Consider the following 20,914-nt stretch of genomic DNA (forward strand, 5'->3'; position numbering starts at 1 on the left):
CTGGGACAGCAACTCTATTACTAAGTGATGCAAATTACTAAATGAAACATTTGACTACAATGAACTTATGATCTCACTTCCTCTTTGGCCATTAAGTGAAACATCACATTACATCAAGTTAAAATTTTAGTTTTGCCTTTTCTATTAACTCTATCTGTCGCACGCCAGTCGTGAAACACACAAATGACTATAGGACACTGCAATGTTTACAAAGTCAATGATTGGTTGCCATATGCCATCGTAACTTTGAATGGTCGTTAACAAGACAGTTGGTAAGGAAGAACTATGTGCATTCCACAAATTGTTCCTACAACATTCCTTGTGATGCATTTTGGGAAGCTCATGACAAGTGCATCCTCCATTCAAGTATCTGCTTTCTAACAGTGGAAGTAATAAAGACCCATCATGTTGCCTTAAACTTTTATGACTTTGTCTAATTCAGCTTTGAGGGAGAAGTAAAAGTGAGCAGAATGTAAAGTTCTCACCCACTCTCTATTCTTTATAATCAATTCTACCCTCAAGATGTCCTTTCCTCGAAGATCTTATTTTTAAGTCCAATCAGTCCCTACCTACCTCCATAAAAAATCACGGTGTTGTGTAGAAGAAGTTGAGCATCTGCTTTAAATTCCTCATAACTTCTGTATTTTCCTTCATTTACTTTCTATATAGATTGAAACAGAATTATTTATAACATTCATTAGCGTTGTCCAGCAATCAGAATAAGCACACATGTAAAAGTATGTTTTTAATTACAGATTCTACAGAGTAATTTATGGGACCTTAAAGTTGTGAAATTGTGCAATGTGTAGCTTTAGTTTGCTTCTGGTCTCATCTTTCAGCTTAAAGCATTTCCATATAAAGAAGACCTAGTAGTCCTTTCAAGTTAGACCTTCTTCTAAGTAACTCATACAAACTGCTTCTAAGTAGAAGTGAATAAAATTGGATTTCCAGGTGTGGATATTGGGGGTTCCAAAATGAGATTACCGTATTTTTCGGAGTATAAGACGCACCCTTTTCCCTCAAAAAAGAGGCTAAAAATCTGGATGCGTCTTATACACTGAATACAGCATTTTTGGCCTCCTAAAACCCCGCCCCTTTATCAAAATGGCTGTGCATAGCTTTTAGGAAAACGGGCCATTTTTTGCTCCCCCCCCCAAGTCCCCAGGAGCACTTTATAAGCCTCCTAAAGGCTATTCATGCCCTTTTAAAAAAAGGGGGGGGCGTTTTCGCAAAAAATGGGTCATTTTTTGCCTCCACCCCACCAGGAGCACTCTACAAGCCTCCTAAAGGCTATTCATGCCCTTTTTTAAAAAACGGGCTGTTTTTGAGAGGTCTGCAGAGTGCAAAAATTTTTTTTTTAAAAAAATTGCCTCTTCAAAACCTTGGTACGTCTTATACTCCGGTGCTGTTTATACTCCGAAAAACACGGTTATCTGAAAACTGCAAATATTCTTCTGTTGCATGTAGCTCTGAACTATATAGGGACATACCTCTTGTATGGTTGGAACATCAACGGCTGTGTGTACTAGTCGACGGTACATTGGGTGCTTGTTGTCTTTGCCTTTTTTGTTTAGATCAATGGCCTAAAAATTGACCGAAAATACTGGTTTAGAAACCTGCTATTCTGACAAGAAAAAAGAGTAAGATAGCCTTTTACAAAGTTCGTAAGCATTTGAATTACATGCCAGTTTACAAATTAAAATTTTTAAACAGTTCTACTCCAAAAAGATTGACATGTAGGGATTTGAAAGGCATAATCAAGAAACAAAAACCCTAAACCTGCCAATATTTCCAATCAAGAGTTTTGATGGCTGAAAATGCTGACTTTTTAAGTAATACATATGGAGATACACAGTGGATAAAACATTATATGGAAGATTAATCAAAACAGAATTTGGCAAATTGAGATTTAACTGTATTGGTAAGAATTAAGACCTTGGTTGTCCTTTTCAAATATTCCTTTAAACCACTAAATTTCAAAATCATGAAGCTATAGAGTTACTCTATTTATTCTATCACCACAAATTTTGTGTGTGGACGAAAACTGAAATAATAGAAAATTAAATGGAAAATAAACCCTGGGCACTATAAAATGTTCCAAGGAAGAGTGGTGAAGGATGCACAATAAAACCCTGCAGAAACATTGACTTAAAATCAAATTTGAAAATAGATGGAATAGATTTTCTTTGACTTTAGCTGTAAAAAAAATGCCAACAAATATGTCTCTGAATAATGGGCAGGATTAGAAAAGAATGGAGATGCTGAAACAGAGAAGACACGTGGAAATCCCTTGCACTTAAGTTGTGACTCTTTCACAGGCATGGCATTTAATATGTGTCCAACTGTTAGTGAGAAAATTCTCTTTTAATTAGCTGAAAATTGTTCAAGCTTGTCTCAGATGTGAACATCTGCTGAACAGAATTATGCTCATCTACAGAGTGTATTTTAAACAGGAGTGAAACTGCGAAGTTTCAGTTCATATTCATAGATACGGCTCCCACAATGTATTTTTTATGTTATACTTTTTTCCCCATTTCCCTTTTTCTGGGTGAATTCAAGAAGGGGGGGGGGTAGGAGAATAAAACAAAGATACTGAAAGGGGAAACAGGAAGGTAGAAAATGATTCCTGTTCCATTTCCAAAGCCGATTTATACAAACAATCATAATGGAGCCTCCCCATTATTGTTATAAGTTGTAATGGTTGTAAAACATATGTATTCCAATTTGCAACTTTTGCAGCAGTCATTATGTGAATATGGTAGTCATAAAGAGGCTACAGAAGTCATTAAGCAAACCCATTGTTCACTATGATGTGGTTTAGCTAAAAACCAGAAATGCCAGTTTTCATCAAAATATCACTTTATAATGCCTTGGTAAGGCCACACTTGGAATACTGCATTCAGTTCTGGTCACCACGATGTAAAAAAGATGTGGAGACTCTAGAAAGAGTGCAGAGAAGAGCAACAAAGATGGTTAGGGGACTGGAGACTAAAACATATGAAGAACGGTTGCAGGAACTAGGTATGTCTAGCTTAAGAGAAAGAAGGACTAGGGGAGACATGATAGCAGTGTTCCAATATCTCAGGGGTTGCCACAAAGAAGAGGGAGTCAAACTATTCTCCAAAGCACCTGAGGGTAGAACAAGAAGCAATGGGTGGAAACTAATCAAGGAGAGAAGCAACTTAGAACTGAGGAGAAACTTCCTGACAGTTAGAACAATTAATCAGTAGAACAGCTTGCCTCCAGAAGTTGTGAATGCCCCAACACTGGAAGTCTTTAAGAAGATGTTGGATAGCCATTTGTCTGAAATGGTATAGGGTTTCCTGCCTAGGCAGGGGGTTGGACTAGAAGACCTCTAAGGTCCCTTCCAACTCTACTATTGTATTGTATTGTATTGTATTGTATTGTATTGTATTGGTTGTTAAAACACAGTTGTGTAACCCCATGACACTGCAAATGGCTGTAAATACGGTCATGTTGCTAAGCGCCCAAAGTTCAGTCATCTGACTAGGTGAAAAACCTGACCGTCAGAACTTCAAATCCAGATCATAAGCATCCTGAAGATAGGTCCATTACAGCTTCAAATGGTCTTAAGCAATCAATTGAGGACTACCTATAACTATTTGAAGTTGCAAAGCAAAACACACACATAAAACTATCTGCTTAGACTCCTGCACACAACAACTGAATAGAATAGAATTCTTTATTGGCCAAGTGTGATTGGACACACAAGGAATTTGTCTTTGGTGCATATGCTCTCAGTGTACGTAAAAAGACAAGATATATTCATCAAGAATGTATAACACTCACCCGTTCCTTCATCCGGGAGACAATGAAGCGCAAATAGGTGCTCATCTCTTGCTTACTGGTGTTCTTTTTCTTAATGCTCTGAGAGAGGGAGGGGAAGGAATCAACAGGTTTATTTTAGAACTCTGACTTTTGGGAAACATGACAGATTTTACAGTGAAACGTTGTTAAAACACAGCCCAAGCAAGCAGCTTATTCTTGCAGCCAGTGAAGGATGAATAGTCAAAGCACAATGACATGAAACTGCTGCTCAGAGAATATTCTGGCTGGAATGATGTTGGTGGAGATGACTTGTCTCTTCCTCGAGCATCAACAAAGCCCAAAGGTTACCAGGTGGAAAGTCCATTGACACACCTATAGGATTCTCATCTGGGCAAAGATGTATGGGATGGGTAAATTAATCTGCAATTGAGAAATAAACACTATTTTTTTTTCTAATTCACACTTGTGTACTCCGCAGCCAAATTAACTCAAACTGAACATTCTCGGGCGACATTCCAACACTCTTTTGGCCCTTCTGCATTGATCTGGACAAGCAGCGTAGTATCTGGTTGCCAGTTTTGGAACAATATTGTATATCTCTGTGTCCAAGGATGGTGGTGAGGTAAGGGGTAATCTGTGGAAGGAGTGAGCAGGAAAGCAGCCATTAAGTGAGACATGAACATTAGGTGAAAAGGAATGTATCTTGTTAAAGAACAGCGAATTTTACATTCCTTATTTTTCCAGGAGCTCAAGATTGCACATATAAATGTTTTAGACCAGTTGAGCAATATAGTGGATACCCAATGGCTAAATGGGAATTTGAATCTAAGCAGGGATTTGAATTTAAGTTCAATTTGATCATTCTATTATATCCCACAGAAAATTGGGAGTGGAGTGGTGTAAGCAGGGTGAATAAAAATTGATTTTTTAAAAAAACAGATTTTTTTAAAAAAATTAAATCCGGGTTTTTTTTTTGCTTTTTATCAAATTTATTTTAATAAAATGCTTTTGGAGTAAAAATCTATCTAAAGATAATTTTCTCTTTAAGATACGTTAATAATTTAGCTTATTCAGCATGAAATGGAGCTTAGTTTTATCGCATGAGGCTATATATTTTGCAATATTGGGACTGTCGGTGAGTCAACAGCAGGTTAGAGGAGGAGCGACTGCGGGACAGAAATGACAGTTGCTCTTTAAAAATTACGATTTAAATCAAGTTGATTTAAAATCAAGCCTTTTTACTAGTGATTTAAATCATGATTTAAATCGAATCTACCCTGGGTGTAAGCAAAGTCATCTCATCACCAGTTACGGTTTTCAAAAAAGGAGCATCATTCCCATAAATGAGACATGTGGCAGAAAAAAGAAATTATTCTGTGTGGAGTTTCTTTTACAGAAGTGTTTAAGGCTATATGTGATGCTAGTTCACCGATATCCTAATATTTAAAAAATGCAAATCTACAAATTGTACTTATGGATAGATGTTTGTATATATATAGAGAGAGAGGTGGCTAAAGCTGCCTTGGCTGGCTAGATGCCATAACCTTAATGCCCCACTGCATGCAGGTAGGGAAAATCCCTTGTCTGGCCAAGAAAAACCCAATTAAGAATGGCTTGAAGATTACGTAGCCATGGAGGGAATGGATAAAGCTGCATGTACAGCTTTTCTATCTGTGCCCAACCAGTTAAAATGACTTATTTAGTAACAGTCAGCAAGTCACAATACTTCACAGAATCTAATCCAGATTCTGAAATCTAAATAGCTCAGCTTTTCTTCAAAAGCTTAAAGCTTTGTGATTCTTCTTGCACTTAGGACACAGAAAGTAATGTTCTACAAGATCGAACTATAGGAATAAAAAAATATCACACCAGAAGGGGTCTTTGAAACCTAAAAACTATCCTGTACATTTTTAATCTATCTTTTCCAATCACTGTTAAAGTGGGATTCTCTGCATGCAAATTGCCTGGGAAATTACATAGCAACTAGTGTTCTTAAAGCCAGCATAAACATGGAAGACGGTATCGATCCAAAATAGGATTAGATTGGGAATAATTTATTACAGAGATTGAATTAATTAATGCACAATAGTAAACAGGAAACTGTTCAACATATATTTCAAACTTTTTTTAGAATGCAGCTAATCTCCTAAATTTGAACCTCACATTTTTAATAGCTATATGTAGATGCATTTAAAGCTATGAGCAAGAAGATTCTTTATGGTTCTATAACTGATTGCATTTTTGTTCCATTATCTAATGAAATCTATTTCATCCAGGGGGGAAATTATTGCTCTAGTGCAAAAATTGTACACTTTCCTTCTGCAGAAAGGTACCAATAATTCACCACAGAAAAAAAGAATAAGTAGCATTATTATTATTACTATTATTTTCCTGGAAAATTAATTCTTATAAATTCAGTAGATAAATAAAAACAAGAAATATTACAAAATTATTTCACTTTCAATCTGCACTGGACTGCATAATACATTTGGAATTTAATAAAATTTTCTTGTTTTCACAATAAGCAAAAAGTTTTAGCTATTACATTTAAATGCTTTCATTTAGAAGAACATCATTATCACAATTTTTTTCTGAGACTGCAAACTTCAAAATATGGAACCATAAGAATTGTGAGCTCCAACTTTACCGACTGTTATCATTAAAAGTTCTACCATAATATGGCAGAAATTTAAATAACTTTTTTAAAATTAAAAATGTCAGTGGCCCTTTGGTAAACAGGTTCACAAAAATATATGATGCAAGCAATTGTAGGAATTAATTCCTTTTGGTTTTAATCTTTGCCTCTTATCAAGCAAGGGTCAAGCATAGTTAGGAAAAAATATCTGCTAGCAGTTTTCCTCTTTGTTTTGGAACTCTGCTGTAATTCTTCCTAATGATTCTTCCTTTTTTTTGTTTTTACTATTATGGGATGATGTTCATGGATCGTGAGAAATTCAGCACGTGGTCCTTAGCAATAACAATCCAAAGCCACTCACAAATATACAAGAGGAATGATGATAAAAGAAACACTCAAGCTAGGAATTAAGACTCTATGAACAGAGAACTATCTTCTTCTTTTTTGCTCTACTATGTTTGGGGGTGGGTTTCAAATTTTTTTACTACCAGTTCTGTGGGTGTGGCTAGGTGGAGGGACATGTGCCGGAGTGGGCGTGGCCAAATTGGCATCACTCACGAACATAGTCATATGACATCCCCCCCACCAAGACCCCAACGGAGGGAAAGGAGGGGGAAATCTCCCCAAAATAGACCATTGGAGGATTTAGGGTGTGGAAAAGCCATTACATTTCCTAGAAGGAATTGAAGTATTCAACTTTGCAGTCCAGAGGCCACGCCTATGTTTATAAACCCAGCGGGTGAGGGGGGAGAACAAAGGAAAAGAAAGGGTGGGAGATAGGAAAAGATGCAGGTGGAGGCACTGGACTGTGCAAGCAGGGAAGGAAGGAGTTCACCCAATCCTGGCTTGGGACAAGGGAGGGAAGGAGGAACAAGCTGAAACCCCCCAAAACAGGCACAGCGGAGGCCTTGGGAAATTGCAGAGCCTGGATGTCAAAGCTCCCCACCCCACAAGTAAGAAGTGCTTCTCGAGAAGCACTTCTTGGTAGAGAAGTGCTGTCGGCATCTGCAGGCTCTCACTTTGCTTGCCGGCATGGCCCCAATGATCGACCGCTCCCTGGCCATGTTCCAGATTCCACAGCTGATGAGTGGCTGCTCCTGAGCATGCCGCTGCTATGGATTATGCCGCTGCCTGTAAAAAACTGAGGATCAGCTGGTGTGGGCACTGAGGAGCCATCCACCAGAAAGGCAGACCCCCACCATGCATCTCCCTTCACCACTTCCACCCCCAGATATGGCAAGCCCCACAGTTGGATTCGACACTGGATTGCACGTACACGCTTGTGCCCTGCTGTTGCGCGTGGAGCCCCTGCTCCACTTTGGGTTCCTCCTTTTGCGTTCTTCTTCGTGCCTTCAGGTGCAGCAGAGAGCAGAGCCAGGATGCAGTGCAGGGCCCGCTTCCCTCTATCCGTAAGCATGAAAACGGAATGCAAAACGTTTGCCTGTCTTCATCTACCTCTCCCCTTTAGATTCGCCGGATCTAGGTGCTGGAGAAATTTCAGAAATCCAGAACACTGAGAAGACAGCTGTGGCACTTTGAAGGCTACTTGCATTGTAGTCCTGCAGATGCTGCCTCAAATGTATGTAGCCTTGAGTCCAGCGGTCTCAATTCCTACTAGGAAGTGAGTGGCAACCTGCAAGGTTGTGAAATTCTGCCCCATGGGGAATTTTCTGAGATTTTGCAAGGTAGCTCTCAAAGAGAACGAAGTGGGCCTGGTGCATCCAGAGCCGCCGCTTTTTCTTTGCAACAGCCGAAAATGGCAGAGCAATTTTGCACCCTGCTCCCAGCCTTCGCCCGTGCCTCCACATCATTTTCGGGCTCCCAGCTTGTTGACCTGCCCCCTCCATTGCGGCTACAAAAGCGGCGGCTTCGGGAAATGCTGACAGGGGTGGAGGAGTGGGCAAAGGCTGGGAGGGGGGTGCAACATGCAGGAGGCTCCCCACAGCTCCCTGGCTCCTCTTTTGTCCTTGGCTGTTGCAAAGAAGAAGCAGTGGCTCTGGGTGTACCGCGCTTGCTTCATTCTCTTTGAGAGTCATCTTGCAAAATGTCAGAAAATTCCCCACGGGGCAGAATTTCACAACCTTGCAGGTCACATGCCCCCACCACCTAGCCACATCCACAAAACCACCGAATAACTGGGCGGGCTTCCAACGCGACTTCTGGCATGGGCGGTGGTGACGAGCAGTAAAGGAAGTGAGTCCCGGGGCAGCATCCCTGCCTTTTTCCTGAGAGCCAACTCGGAGGACAGCCAGTCTCCCCCGCCATTGCGCCCTTCCCTCGCCATCCACGCGGAGCTTCTGCCAGTGGGGCACCTCCCATTTTGCCCCACACACATCCCCTCCCTGCTAGCTGCAGCCCTGGCCCCCCGCCTCGTCACCTGGGCAACTGGCTGGGAAAGCAGCGAGTGAGCGGATGGCTGGGACTTGCCTGGCCTCCAATGCTCTGTCCAGCAGGGGCAGTGAGGGAAGGGTGCAGTGGCGGGTGAGGCTGGCTGTTCCCCAAGCTCGCTTCCCTTACCTCTTGCCGCCATCACCCATGCCGGGTGGAGTGTTGGAGGCCAGGCTGGTACTGCCCACCCACTCGATGCTTTTCCTGCCGGCCGCCCAGTTGACCAGATGGGGCCCAAGTTGCAGCCATCGGGGAGCAGGGCCAGCACAAATGCTGCTTACCTGTGTGTAGGCAGGAGGAGGCAGTTCTGTTGATCCATATGGCGAAGGCGAGGCAGGGAAAGCATCAGAGCGGACCGATTCGGGGCATGGCCAACCAGTGCAATAAAAATTACTCTGCACATGCGCAGAAGCAAAAAACAAGATGGTGGTGCCATAGGAGCTGCTGGGATAACAGTTCAGGGGCATGCCAGGCTGGGGTTGCTGCCAGTTCCAGCAACTCAGGCCGTCAAACCACAACTGGTTCAGGCAAACCAGTAGGAATCCACCTCTGAGTGAGTGGGTATAAAAAAAATACTTTATAAAGCTGATGACATACTGAAGCAATTCTGATACCATTCTGCAACTACGCTTATATTGTATGTGTATTTTTAAAGCCTGAAAATGCAGCCCTTTTTGAACACAAATTAAATAATTAAAATGTTGAATGAATTCTTCAACTTTGGCTGCCCTTGAATAAAAATTACTCATGGGCTTTGATGATCTGACATTATACCTTAAGTATCCTGGAAGGAGAAACATAAACACCAAGCAACACAATCTGTCCCAGCAATCTTCCAAAGGACAACATCCAGTAGCTCTCGTCCTGCCAGGGCTATAAAGTCCTACTCTTGCTCCAATTACAGTTCTGACTTTCAGCCAAAAATAGCAGATGGTGTCTATCCTGGTCATATTTTAATTGAATTAATAGAACATACAATAATAGGATTGGAAGGAACTTTAGAAATCTTATAGTCCAACCTGTTCAAACAGGAGACCCCCTATTAAGGTGAACAAAAAGTTGTCCAATCGTTCTTGAAAACCTCCACTGATAAAGCACCTACAACTCCGGGAAGTAAGCTGTTCAACTGATTATTGTTCCATTAGGAATTTTCTCCTAGGTTTCGCCTTCCACCTGTAACTTCCTTACCTGCCCTTAGGTGCTTTGGAGAATAGATCAACCCCCTTTTCTCCCCTCAAGACTGCTATCCTGTCACCCCTAATTCTTAGGCCACATATATTATACCCAATTTCCTTAACTGTTTATCGTATGAGTTAGCTTTTAGATCAGGGGTGGGTTCCGGCCGGCTTTATTGCTGGTTTGCTGGTGTGCGCGCTTTGCGCGCTGCTGCACTCATACACAATTCAATTAAAATTGTTCTGCACATGTGCAAAACTTAAAAACAAAATGGCGGCGCCAAAGGAGAACCAGTTTGGGGGCATGGCAGGCCTGGATCACTGCAGGTTCCAACAACCCACACCACCATACCTTCATTCTTCATTCCAAACCGGGCCAAACCAGTAGCAACCCACCTCTGTTTTAGATGTCTTATCATCTTTGTTGTTCTTCTCTCTGTATTCTTCATAGGGCCCGTTTATTTTTTTATATTGTGGTGACCAGAATTGGACCCAGTATTCAAAGTGTGGTTTCACCAATGTAGTGCCATTTCAATGCAAGGCATCCCTGAATTTAACCCCACACTTTTTGCCAAGGAATACAGTATTTTGTGATAGGAGAAATCCTTCAAGATGATTCTCAGTCTGACTGCTAATTTGTTTAATACACCTAAATTGTTAGTTCAGTAAAATGGCTTAGTAAATTAAGGAGTGGAGTTGTATATTTTTCAACCAACAAATGTTATTAAAGGTCAGAAAAGGCACTAAGTGTTTCCCTATACTTTTTTTTAACAATCATAACCTAACACAGTGTTCTCTTCCAATTACAACATTTTGGACATGATTGTGCTCCTCTAATTAGTAAATTTAGTAACATTTCAGAGGCTACCCCAGACAGAGTTTCTTCTCTTTGGGAACTGAGAATCTTAGTTGAAAGATGACTTAAGCTGTACCCTTGTTATGGAGATTGCTTCAGTTATTTCTTTTAGGTATTTGATTTTTTTACTGATGATAATGCTGAATAGCCTGATTACCTTTTGTGGAAGCCCATTAAGGTTCTTTATCTTTTTTGGATAGCACCCAGCACTTAGAGGTTTCTTTATAAGAAAATTACAAAGAACCAACCATTCACTAGTCCTGGCTGTTTAAAAAAAAGGCATTTTTTTCTGCTAAAACTCAGAGGAAATTCTATAATTCAACTTATATCTAAAAGGAATCTCCTCATCTCTGTAAAGTAAGCCTTTGTATGTATGAGTCTGGGAAATTGAAAGACAAGGAAATAACTGAAGAATTAGAGACCTAATACACACTCAAGAAGGGAGGAAACATGTTGGACTGTTTCTAACAATGGTATACTTACGCATCACAGTAAGTTTAAGTACTCTTTGTAAAGTAGGGATGGATTCCCTAAGATTCAAGAGGCACACACATATTGCCAAACCTATTTCTGAAAATCCAGAGCAAGTTACAAACCATGCCTCTGAAATATGATACTCCAAAAAAGCAAATTCTAGTGCATGATTTTTTTTAATGGTTACAGGTATATTCAAATTTGAGGAATCTTACAAACCTATTTTCAGCATTTATCTCCATCGCCAAAAATAACAAAGCAAATACTTAAAAGAGTTTCACTTGTTTTACTGATGCTGCCACATATTTCTCTTGCAGGTCTTAATGGCCAGAAACAAAATGGGCCCCTCAACACAAAACCATTTGAAAGAACGCAGACAGAATATCCCAAATTTCCTACTGATTATTTTAAAATAAAAGGAACAAAAAAAAAAAAAAAAACAATAGGGAAGACTGGTCCTGGGCATCTAATCATAGCCCAGTATTTCTCAACAATGGCAATTTTAATATGTGTGGATTTCAGCTGGCTGGGGGATTCTGGGAGTTTAAATTCATACCACCTAAAATTGTCATGGTTGAGAAATACAGTGAAGCATTTTCTTCTACTCCCTTATGTAGCACATGATGTAGGGCAATTGCCAGAGACGACTTCCGGCAGCCGAAGATGACGGACATGCGTGTCCGCCTTTTCGCTGCTCCGGTGGGCTCCCCTGAAGTCTAGGGGGAGCACAGGGTGCTTTGGAGTGGCGCCCTGCCATAGGGGCGGCTTGCTGGGACCCCCTGGAACAGTGGCGGCCGCAGGGGGGTCTCCAGTTTTGCCCCAGGAACCGGGGAGCGTAGGGAGCGTGCGGAATGCCACCGCCCGCTTCCCCGAACGCAGCCTGGAAGGAAACAATTAATTGGAACGAAACAGCTGAAGCGCTCAGGTCTCCCCAGGTCTTTTATTATCCTTACTCTTTTGACTGTTCTGCAGTTTTCTTTTTGGGACTTTGTTTCAACTTCTGGAGAAGTTCAGATTGGAGGGGGGGAATTCCACCCCCCTTGGAAAAGCGGCACTTGGAAAATCTCTCCTTTTTATGGGGGAGAGAGAAAGTTTGAAATCTACTTTCACTTCCCTTAAATTATGGGGGGGGGATTTTTTTCTTGACTACAATTGCGAGAGAAAGGATGGCTGAACTGATTCTTCTCTAAACTATCTATGGGAACTTTGACTTTGTTGTTTCCTGACCACCTGTACTGGCTGAGCCAATATGGCCAACTTCCTCCTTCTTCTTTGTCTTCATGAATGAGACTCCTCCCTTGGAAAATTTTATGGCTTTCAACTAATTTCCACCCCAGAGATCTCCAGGAGCCTCTTCAAGTACGTTATTCCCCTGGATTTGGAATATTCTGACCCACCTATTTGCTCTAGTTTTGTACTAGAAGACTTATTCTCCTTTGGACTTGTTTGTTTGGTGATCCCTACCGGCTGTGCTCTCCCACAGATGCCATCTCTTTGTACAGAACAATAACTATCTCTGAGCCACATGATGGGTCCAAAGAAATTACCGCCTGGTAAGGCCTCATCGGCCCCAACATCTTCCACGTCCAGCCCCGCTCACCAGTCACAACTGGGATCTTTTTTACAACCTAAAGCCTCTGAAGAGAGTGCAAAGGACTTGTCTACTCATCAGATGCTTCAAATCATCTTAAAGGGACAGGACGAAATTAAAAAACAACTGCAGGACTTAAATGAACAGCTCAGAGAGACGAATCAGCAAACCACACGGAATGAACAGAGGATAGGTGTGCTGGAGGAGGGGGTGGTTGGGATGAGAGATGAGATGAAGACAATCCAAAGGGGGAATGTAGAATTTGGAAATCAGATGTTAAAAATGGAATTTGAAAGGATGTCTTTTTTTCTTAGGTTCCAAAACTTGCCAGAAGTTGAGAATGAAGATCTTAAGGAGATTATGACCACAATACTAGCAGAATATATTAATAGAGATAAACAACAGCTTTGGTGGGACATTGATCTGATCTTTAGGGTTAATTCAGCCTATGCAAGAACACACAATGTTCCAAGGGAAGTTCATGTTAAATTTCTTAGAAAAACTACAAGAGATGAGGTTCTAGGAGCTCAAAGAGGAGGACTATTAAAATATAAAGATAAAGAAATAACCATTCTTAAACAGATCCCAAAGAAAGTAAGAGATAACAGAAGGAAAGATTCCTTCTTAGCAAAAAAATTATACAATAATGGGGTTTGGTTCAGGTGGCTGTTTCCAAAAGGCATGTTGATTTTCTGGGAGGGCAGTAGAATTAGAATCAACACAGTAGTGGAAGCAGAGGCTTTCACTAAAAAAACACAGTGCTCTCTTAGGTGAAATGGGGGAGGCTACACACGAAATAAAGGAGGGAGGGGCTGAGGCTCAGCCAGCGGACGGGGGGGGGGAGGACGCAACAACTAGAAGACTCAGATCACAAAAGTGATTTGAAACATTATTGCAATTGTTGTTACAATGTACCTTTATGGAAGTGATACAAAACAAATGATTGAAACACACTGATGATTTTGTGTTGAACTCAAAACTGCTAATACTTATGTAAATGTTGATATTTTTCTATCTTTGTTTGTAAAAGTTGCAAGACCTGGGGGGGCTTCTCCCCCCCGCACGATGTAGCTGTCAAAATGTTTTATAACCCTATAAGCCCTTTTGCTTGTAAAATTTTTAAAACTAATAAAAAATTTGAACAATAAAAAAAATGATGTAGGGCAATTGTGTCAAACCTGCAACATATTGTTGTCACATGACGTATCACAACTTTTTCCCACTTCGCCAAACCAGGGGTGGGGGTGGCTAGCAAGTGACACATCTGGCTTGCGGGACGTGAGTTTGACACCCCTGATGTAAGGGAAGGTTAACATTTGAGAGGCTTTCATACAACACTGATAAGATCCACTTTTTAAAAAACCACAGCAAGCATCAGAGGATACTGGCATCAATATTCTGCTGGCATCAATATATTCCACAGATAACATATGGATATGGTCTTATTCTCGAGAAGGATTTGCGAGAAAGTGCATAACTAAATATGGTACACCTATCTTACCTAGATGTTTTAAAATGAAATAAAAAGATAAGCTCTCTCGTCCCCTGGCCCCATGGTTTCAATTTTTGCAGAAGAAAGAAATACTCTTTATTTCATTGAAGAAAATCATTTTCATAGGGCAGCCTAGTTAATTTCAAAGTATATTTTGGTGTTTCAGGAATGTTACAAAATCATCCCTCAACAGAAAAGCATGGGCCCATGTGGGCATAGTTCCATGAAATCCCTGGGCCAAATGCTTTTCAGTTGTTCTCTTTGCTGGGAATCTCAGATGGTGTTTATATGAAACAAAACAAACAAACAAACAAAAAAACCCTGGCAGAGAGTATAATGTTTATTTGTTCCTTCTATCTACCTATTTGATGTATCTATACAGGTTGCCCAATTCTGAGCCTTTATTTGTTCCAGTGACTGACTATTAGTGCCAATCTTGGTGATCGTCACTGATATTTGGATTATTATTGTTATTGCTGCTGCTGTTTTTGTGATATTATTATATTGTATGACCCCTTTTTTATTTGTATCTATATATTTAGATGTATCTGTTTCTATCTACCTTACACATCGTATTTTTCGGAGTATAAGACGTACCCTTTTCCCCCAAAAGAGGTTGAAAATCTGGGTGCATCTTATACACTGAATTTTTGGCGTACCTCATTTTTGTGAAAACGGGCCTACCCCCCCCCCCCCGTGTTGCATTTTTGCCCTCCCTGGCCCCTAGAAGCACTTTGCAGGCTGCCCAAATGCTCTGCACACTCCATTTCTCAAAAACAAACAAACAAAAAAACCACGGGGTGTGCAGAGAGTTTGGGAGGCCTGCTGAGTGTTCCTGTGGGCTGGGGAGGGCAAAAACTTTTTAAAAAATTTACCTCTTCAAAATCTTGGTATGTCTTATACTCCAGTGTGTTTTATAGTCCGAAAAATACGGTATTTGACAAATACTGCATTTTGGGGCTTAAAGGCCATAATAAAAGATTCAATGATTGACTTCAATGCTTCCAGCTATTAAATCTGCACTATTACTAGACTTAATTCAAATTTGATGTCACTAACACCATTGAACAAGTGGTAGTTGCAACGAGCCATTAGTTTTGGCCAGCACACCATCCCTGTGGTTATGTAATCACAATTCAAGTGATTGTGATTTGCAACCTTCCCTGTTAGCTTTCCACAAGCAAATTCCATTGAAGTCTTCCCAAATGTCTCTGGAAGTCGGGATCACATGAGGTTCTTGCTTAACGACTTGTGCAATTTCCTCCTACTTTCCAGAACAGCTTGTTTTGCTAGAAGTGTAGGAAAGAGTTAAAACCACAAAGGTGCTTTGTATGGATTCAGCAATTTTAGTTAACAACGTGTCTATTGAAGCTAAATTCCACTTCTTGTAACAACGTCTCTTTGTGTGAATAAATGTACGCAGGTGAACAAGAAAGTGCAGGCACTTGACATTATTTACAATTTAATTCACAATGCCCAGGGGATTTTCCTGTTTAATGGCTGAAGAATGACCTTCATTCTATTCAATTCTCCTAGCAAAAGCATCTCAGGAAGGAAATGTTTGTATGGAATGACAACAGGAAAACACAGAAAGTGCCTTTGGATTTTTAGGTATTGTGAACTGCTCCTGCCTCTTATGGAGGGGAGCAAGATCATTAGGAAGTCCTTTCTAAAGCCGGATTTGTTTCCCAAAATAAATGCATTTGTGAATCAATGATAGTGAAGTCTTACATTGATATTTAAGTACTGCCGACTGAACAAGAGAGTTCCAGAAACCAATTTCAGAGACCCGCTCTTGCCCCCCCACCCAAATGATGGTGATCTGACTGCACTAGCTGTTCCTTTGCTGAGTAGTGATTGGTATTTGCCACCATTAACTAAAGACCTTATAGATTATTTGTTTCACTGCTGGGCATAGGCTGGAAGGCTAGAGATGCATCTGGCCAACATTAATCAGGGCACTTAATGACTAACACAATGTTTCTAAACCTTGGTGATTTCCAGATTCATGGACTTCATCACCCAAAATTTTAATTCACTACCCATCTGAATGAAAGTGGAATTCTGGGATTTCAAAACCACACACCTGAAAATGGCCAACACTGGGATATAATGGACTAACAGAATGGTGTGTGTGGAGTTTTTGGCCAACTGTCATGAGTCGTGACCTTTCATACACACTTTTAAAAAGGTGCAAATTTGTAATTTGATGTCAATCAAATCTGGAGGAACAGAAGTCCTAAAATATGTCAAAATTGCTTATAGATATATTGAAAATCAACTGGTACATGAAAAATCCTATCTAGCTTTGTTACACAAATTCCAAAGATTGAATCACAAACTGTTATTCAATCATATCCCCCTGTTGTTTAGTTTTTGCAGCAACTGATGCACAATCAGAAGGAAAAAAAATCTGATTTCCAACACTTATCTTGCCCAACCAAAATAGGACTACAGTCGAGATAACTAAGAAAAGTTATTTGCTGCCCATTTGCTTAAATGAAAGAAACAAATGTGGAGTGTTCATGATAAACAGACCATGGTGGAAGCATGTAGAAAGCTGGGTAAGGAGACAGAAGTCCAATTAAGTCTGCCAGATGTGTATAGATGGTGGCTTCTGAGCAAAATGGAGGCTCTTTTATGAGTGATAGCTTATTTGGGAACAAGGCCTACTTGTAAGGAAGTCAAGGGAGAAAGGAAAAACCAATAGAAGAGAATATTTGTAGCTCAAGATTGAACTGTGGGGCCCTTGGTGCTCTCTGAGCTTGGATGTTTGCTAGAGCTGATGATGTTTCCTTGTTTGGTAATGAAACATCTGCAAGAAAACAACGAAGCTCATAGTGAGGAAGGAAAAATGTTTGGCTTAAAAAAAGGAGAGGAGAACCAAGGGTAATTAAGAAAGGCTCTCACTGCTCAGAAAGGATACAATGGGAGCAACAATTCTCCCCCGAAGGATTCACCATTTATTCTTAGTCTTATTATGTGACTTTTACCCTGTTATTGTTATTGATAATCTTTCTCATAAGATGATGTTTTCTACCTGTTAAGTTACAGCAACCGTTCATTCACACATGTTTTAGTACATTCTTTAGTATATACTATGCATGTCTAAGTGAGAAAGTTAAATGGGAAAAGTAGAGGAGAAAAAGATCTAACAAAATTATCATCTCTTTCTCCTCTGCTATCCCTATGCAAACTGTATCACTCTCGAAAAAGGATATCCAGATATTATTGGATTTTTTTAAAGGCATTTTTAAAAGGGGGCACAAAAAAGGTGATTCTGAATGAAAAGCACCTGATTTCACAGAAACTCTAGCGAAATGTGACAGTTTAATGCGCAACATTTGAATAAAATTGCTTTTCATGAATTTCATCCCACAACATTCACAAACATCTATAGCTTAAAATATAAAGTGAAAGAGAAATAAAGAAAATTTTAGGTTACATTATTTAAAAGTTCTGTAAGTCACCCTTTTGATTTAAAGGGTGGCAAAAAAATGTCATTAAGAATAAAATTAATTAGTTAATCAAGTTTATAACTAAGTCAGTTTGTTCATATGTGTACCGTATTTTTCTTTAAATCATACTGCAAATGTTCTGGAGTCCTGACAGAAATTAAGCACATAAAGCTTACATTTGTTTAAATAACAATCCAGTTGCTGGTATTAGAGAAGAATCAAGAAAAATATTGCACACATCTGGATATGATTGGGCAAATGCAGAAAGAATTTAACATCCAGGCAAGTAGAAAAAGCCAAAAGTTAAAGCACCAGTCTGGTTTCAAGTTCTATGGATGTTAAGAAGGGATGGACTTGGAAGAGGGGAGCCTGTGTCCATCAAGGCAATACATCTTGGACTTGTTTTGGCTTAGAGGGGGAGAGCAAAGTAGTCCTGCTAATGAAATGTATGGGAATTAAGCTCCTGTACTATTTTCTTAAGTTACGGCCAAAGTCTGTTAAAGATTCATGTGGAGAATTCTGAAACTCAAAGTTATGGACAAGAGGATTTTCCCAGTCCAATCCAGCAAAAGATTTAATGACTGCCCCAAGGCAAGGATTATGGGTAGCATGCTTTTATTTTGCTATTTTTGCCCAGACACACCCAGATGTCTGCATCTGCATTGACCATGGAGCAAAGCTGGATGTTTCTCCTCACCAGAAACTTCTTAAAACTATAAATAACAAAGACCAAGCCTCTATTCAGCACATGAAAGCTAAGAGGTACTCACCCTGCAAACTGGGCATTGCCAGTGACTACTGCTGTCTCTAAGCCTGAACTCATCAGATAAACACTTGGAATGATACACCCGAAAACACAGGTCACATATCAACACCTCTCCAGGCAAATGGCATTCAAAACAATACCAGTCATGAGTTTCTGTCTCCCAGTCCTACAAAAAATACAAAATAATTTGATAGAACAGTCTGTCAATATCTGAAACAGCCATGTATAGAAAAAAAAAGCACATTTCTTGAAGTCTAGCAACGGTTAGGCATTTTAAAATATGGCATCTTTCATGGATTATACCTTTTGTTTTATTTTAAAATTCCACTCTGTAAACTTCAAGTATGCTAGTAGCTGAAAGATATTAGCGTCTGATAAGTGCTGAGGCTTAAATCATGGAACACGAGTGTGTCTGATTAACAGCATATACACTCTTATGCCATGTTTCCAGGCATTCGGATCCTCCCCCCAAAAGTTTCTTGTCTTACATCCTATAAAATAAATTTTCAATTTCAATGAAGCCCCAATTATCTTTACATAATTAAATGAAGGAAATGGAACTCCTTCCTTCCTCTGCTCTAGGCAAATAAATTGTGATACAGGTAGTCCTCAACTTACGACCACAATTGAGCCCAACATTTCTGTTGTTCAATGAAACCTTTGTTAAGTGAGTTTTGCCCCATTTTACCTTTCTTGCCACCGTTAAGTGAATCAGTGCAGTTGTTAAGTTAAGGGATCACATGACCCCGGGAACACTGCAATGGTCATAAGTATGAATCAGTTGCCAAGCATCTGAATTTTGATCACATGACCACGGGGCCACTGAAATGGTCATGTGAAAAATGGTCATAAATCAGTTTTTTCAATGCTGTTGTAACTATGAACTCACTACGAACTCACTAAACAAATTGTTGCAAGTCATGGACTACTTGTATTCAATAATTTGCTTTTCTAGTGGTCTTCTCTTGAGTCTAATATTTTTTCTTCCTGCAAGGGCAAAATTACTCTCCAGATGTAGAATTCTAAGGAACATAGGGAACCTCATCAGTGTTCATCAAAAGCAGTTTTGAGAATTAGTACCCCTTCTTCTACAGGGGTGGGGTTTTTTTGAGTGGGAGGAACAGGAGCTGTCACTGCTATTCCACACGCAATATATGTCCACAGCAGCTGTGATGTTTCTTCTGACTGCATTCATTTATAGGTAGATTCTACAGTGGATCTTCTCTAACTAGACAGAAGAGCGATCTTTAAAAAGGCAGCAAGGGCTGCTGAGGTCAGAGTAATGTGACAAAGTCCAAAGCAATGCAAATTTTATTTATTTGTCTCTTTGCTCCTCTCTGTGAACCCCCGTTTTTCCATTTATTTCTACAAGCACATGCAAAGTGCTGGACCATTTGCAAAGGCATGCTGAGCACATATAAAAGAAAAATCCGTCTGTTCCTCAGAATTCACGCAAGACTCCATTCTACATAAGTGTCAGGTGAGCAGGAAAATGTTCAGCATCACTTGTGATATCAATTATACATAATGGCCAGTTTTAAAGATTTTTAGCTGGAGGCTAGGACTCTAAAGGCTGCCCTGAGATCACCCAAAAGTATTTTGTCATTTGGTTTTGCTCTGATTGAATTTTATATACGTTCTTATTTCTTCCATTAAAATTTGCTGACCTGTGTGAGAATTTAGAACAGAACAAAGAAATATATCAGAATTGACTCATTAAACAGCTTTTCCAACCTCTAGGGCCCTGCAGCTCTATTGATCTCACAGTTTGCAGAACTCCAAACCTTTCAGAGTGATGATATGGTTGAATATTCTGCAAATTATAGTTTTAATAAAGACATGAGGTTGTGGGAAACTGCACCAGGCCAAAGCAAACGTTCTTGCAAGAACAGAACACTGCTGCAAATTAAATGATGTAAGTTGAACGCTAACAAGTTAAAGTTTGCAAACTTACAGGAAGATACAAACAGAGCAGAACAAAACACAAATCAATTTTGAAATAAGGAAAGTTCAAGCATGATTTTGATTTTCTTTTTCATGATTTTTTTAAACATACCTTTTGCAATTTGATTTCAATGAATGGAAATATTGGACTTGGGTTGTGGTCCTTCAAATGCTTCAACTGTGTAAATGAAGCCTAAAAATACGATTTCTAATAGCAATGCAGAAAAAGAAGTAAAAACTGCCTCTTTCTATCTCACTGATTTTTTAATTTTCCTCATAATGGGTATAATCTAGTTAAAGGAGCATATTCATTAGTATCGATGTTTCTAAAAAGTATAATTAATTC

At 39.8% G+C, this 20,914-nt stretch overlaps 1 protein-coding gene across 8 annotated transcripts in view; it reads right to left on the reverse strand.

Annotated features, from left to right (window-relative positions):
* The window catches only part of ZMYND11 (zinc finger MYND-type containing 11), a 119,831-nt gene that overhangs the window by 16,637 nt on the left and 82,280 nt on the right, over positions 1-20,914 (reverse strand). For 6 of the 8 annotated variants that reach the window (XM_081933771.1, XM_081933772.1, XM_081933770.1 and 3 more), the window contains exons 4-7: positions 18,629-18,790; positions 3,811-3,888; positions 1,491-1,583; positions 574-661 (exon numbers count right to left, since the gene is read on the reverse strand). In XM_081933771.1, coding sequence (XP_081789897.1) covers positions 574-661; positions 1,491-1,583; positions 3,811-3,888; positions 18,629-18,790 — 421 coding nt within the window. The remainder of the gene's footprint in view (positions 1-573; positions 662-1,490; positions 1,584-3,810; positions 3,889-18,628; positions 18,791-20,914) is intronic. The other 2 variants (XM_081933775.1, XM_081933776.1) reach the window with 1 other exon arrangement.

The sequence above is a fragment of the Natrix helvetica genome (assembly GCF_964273705.1).
Source record: "Natrix helvetica genome assembly, chromosome: Z".
NCBI classification, from domain to species: Eukaryota; Metazoa; Chordata; class Lepidosauria; order Squamata; family Natricidae; genus Natrix; species Natrix helvetica.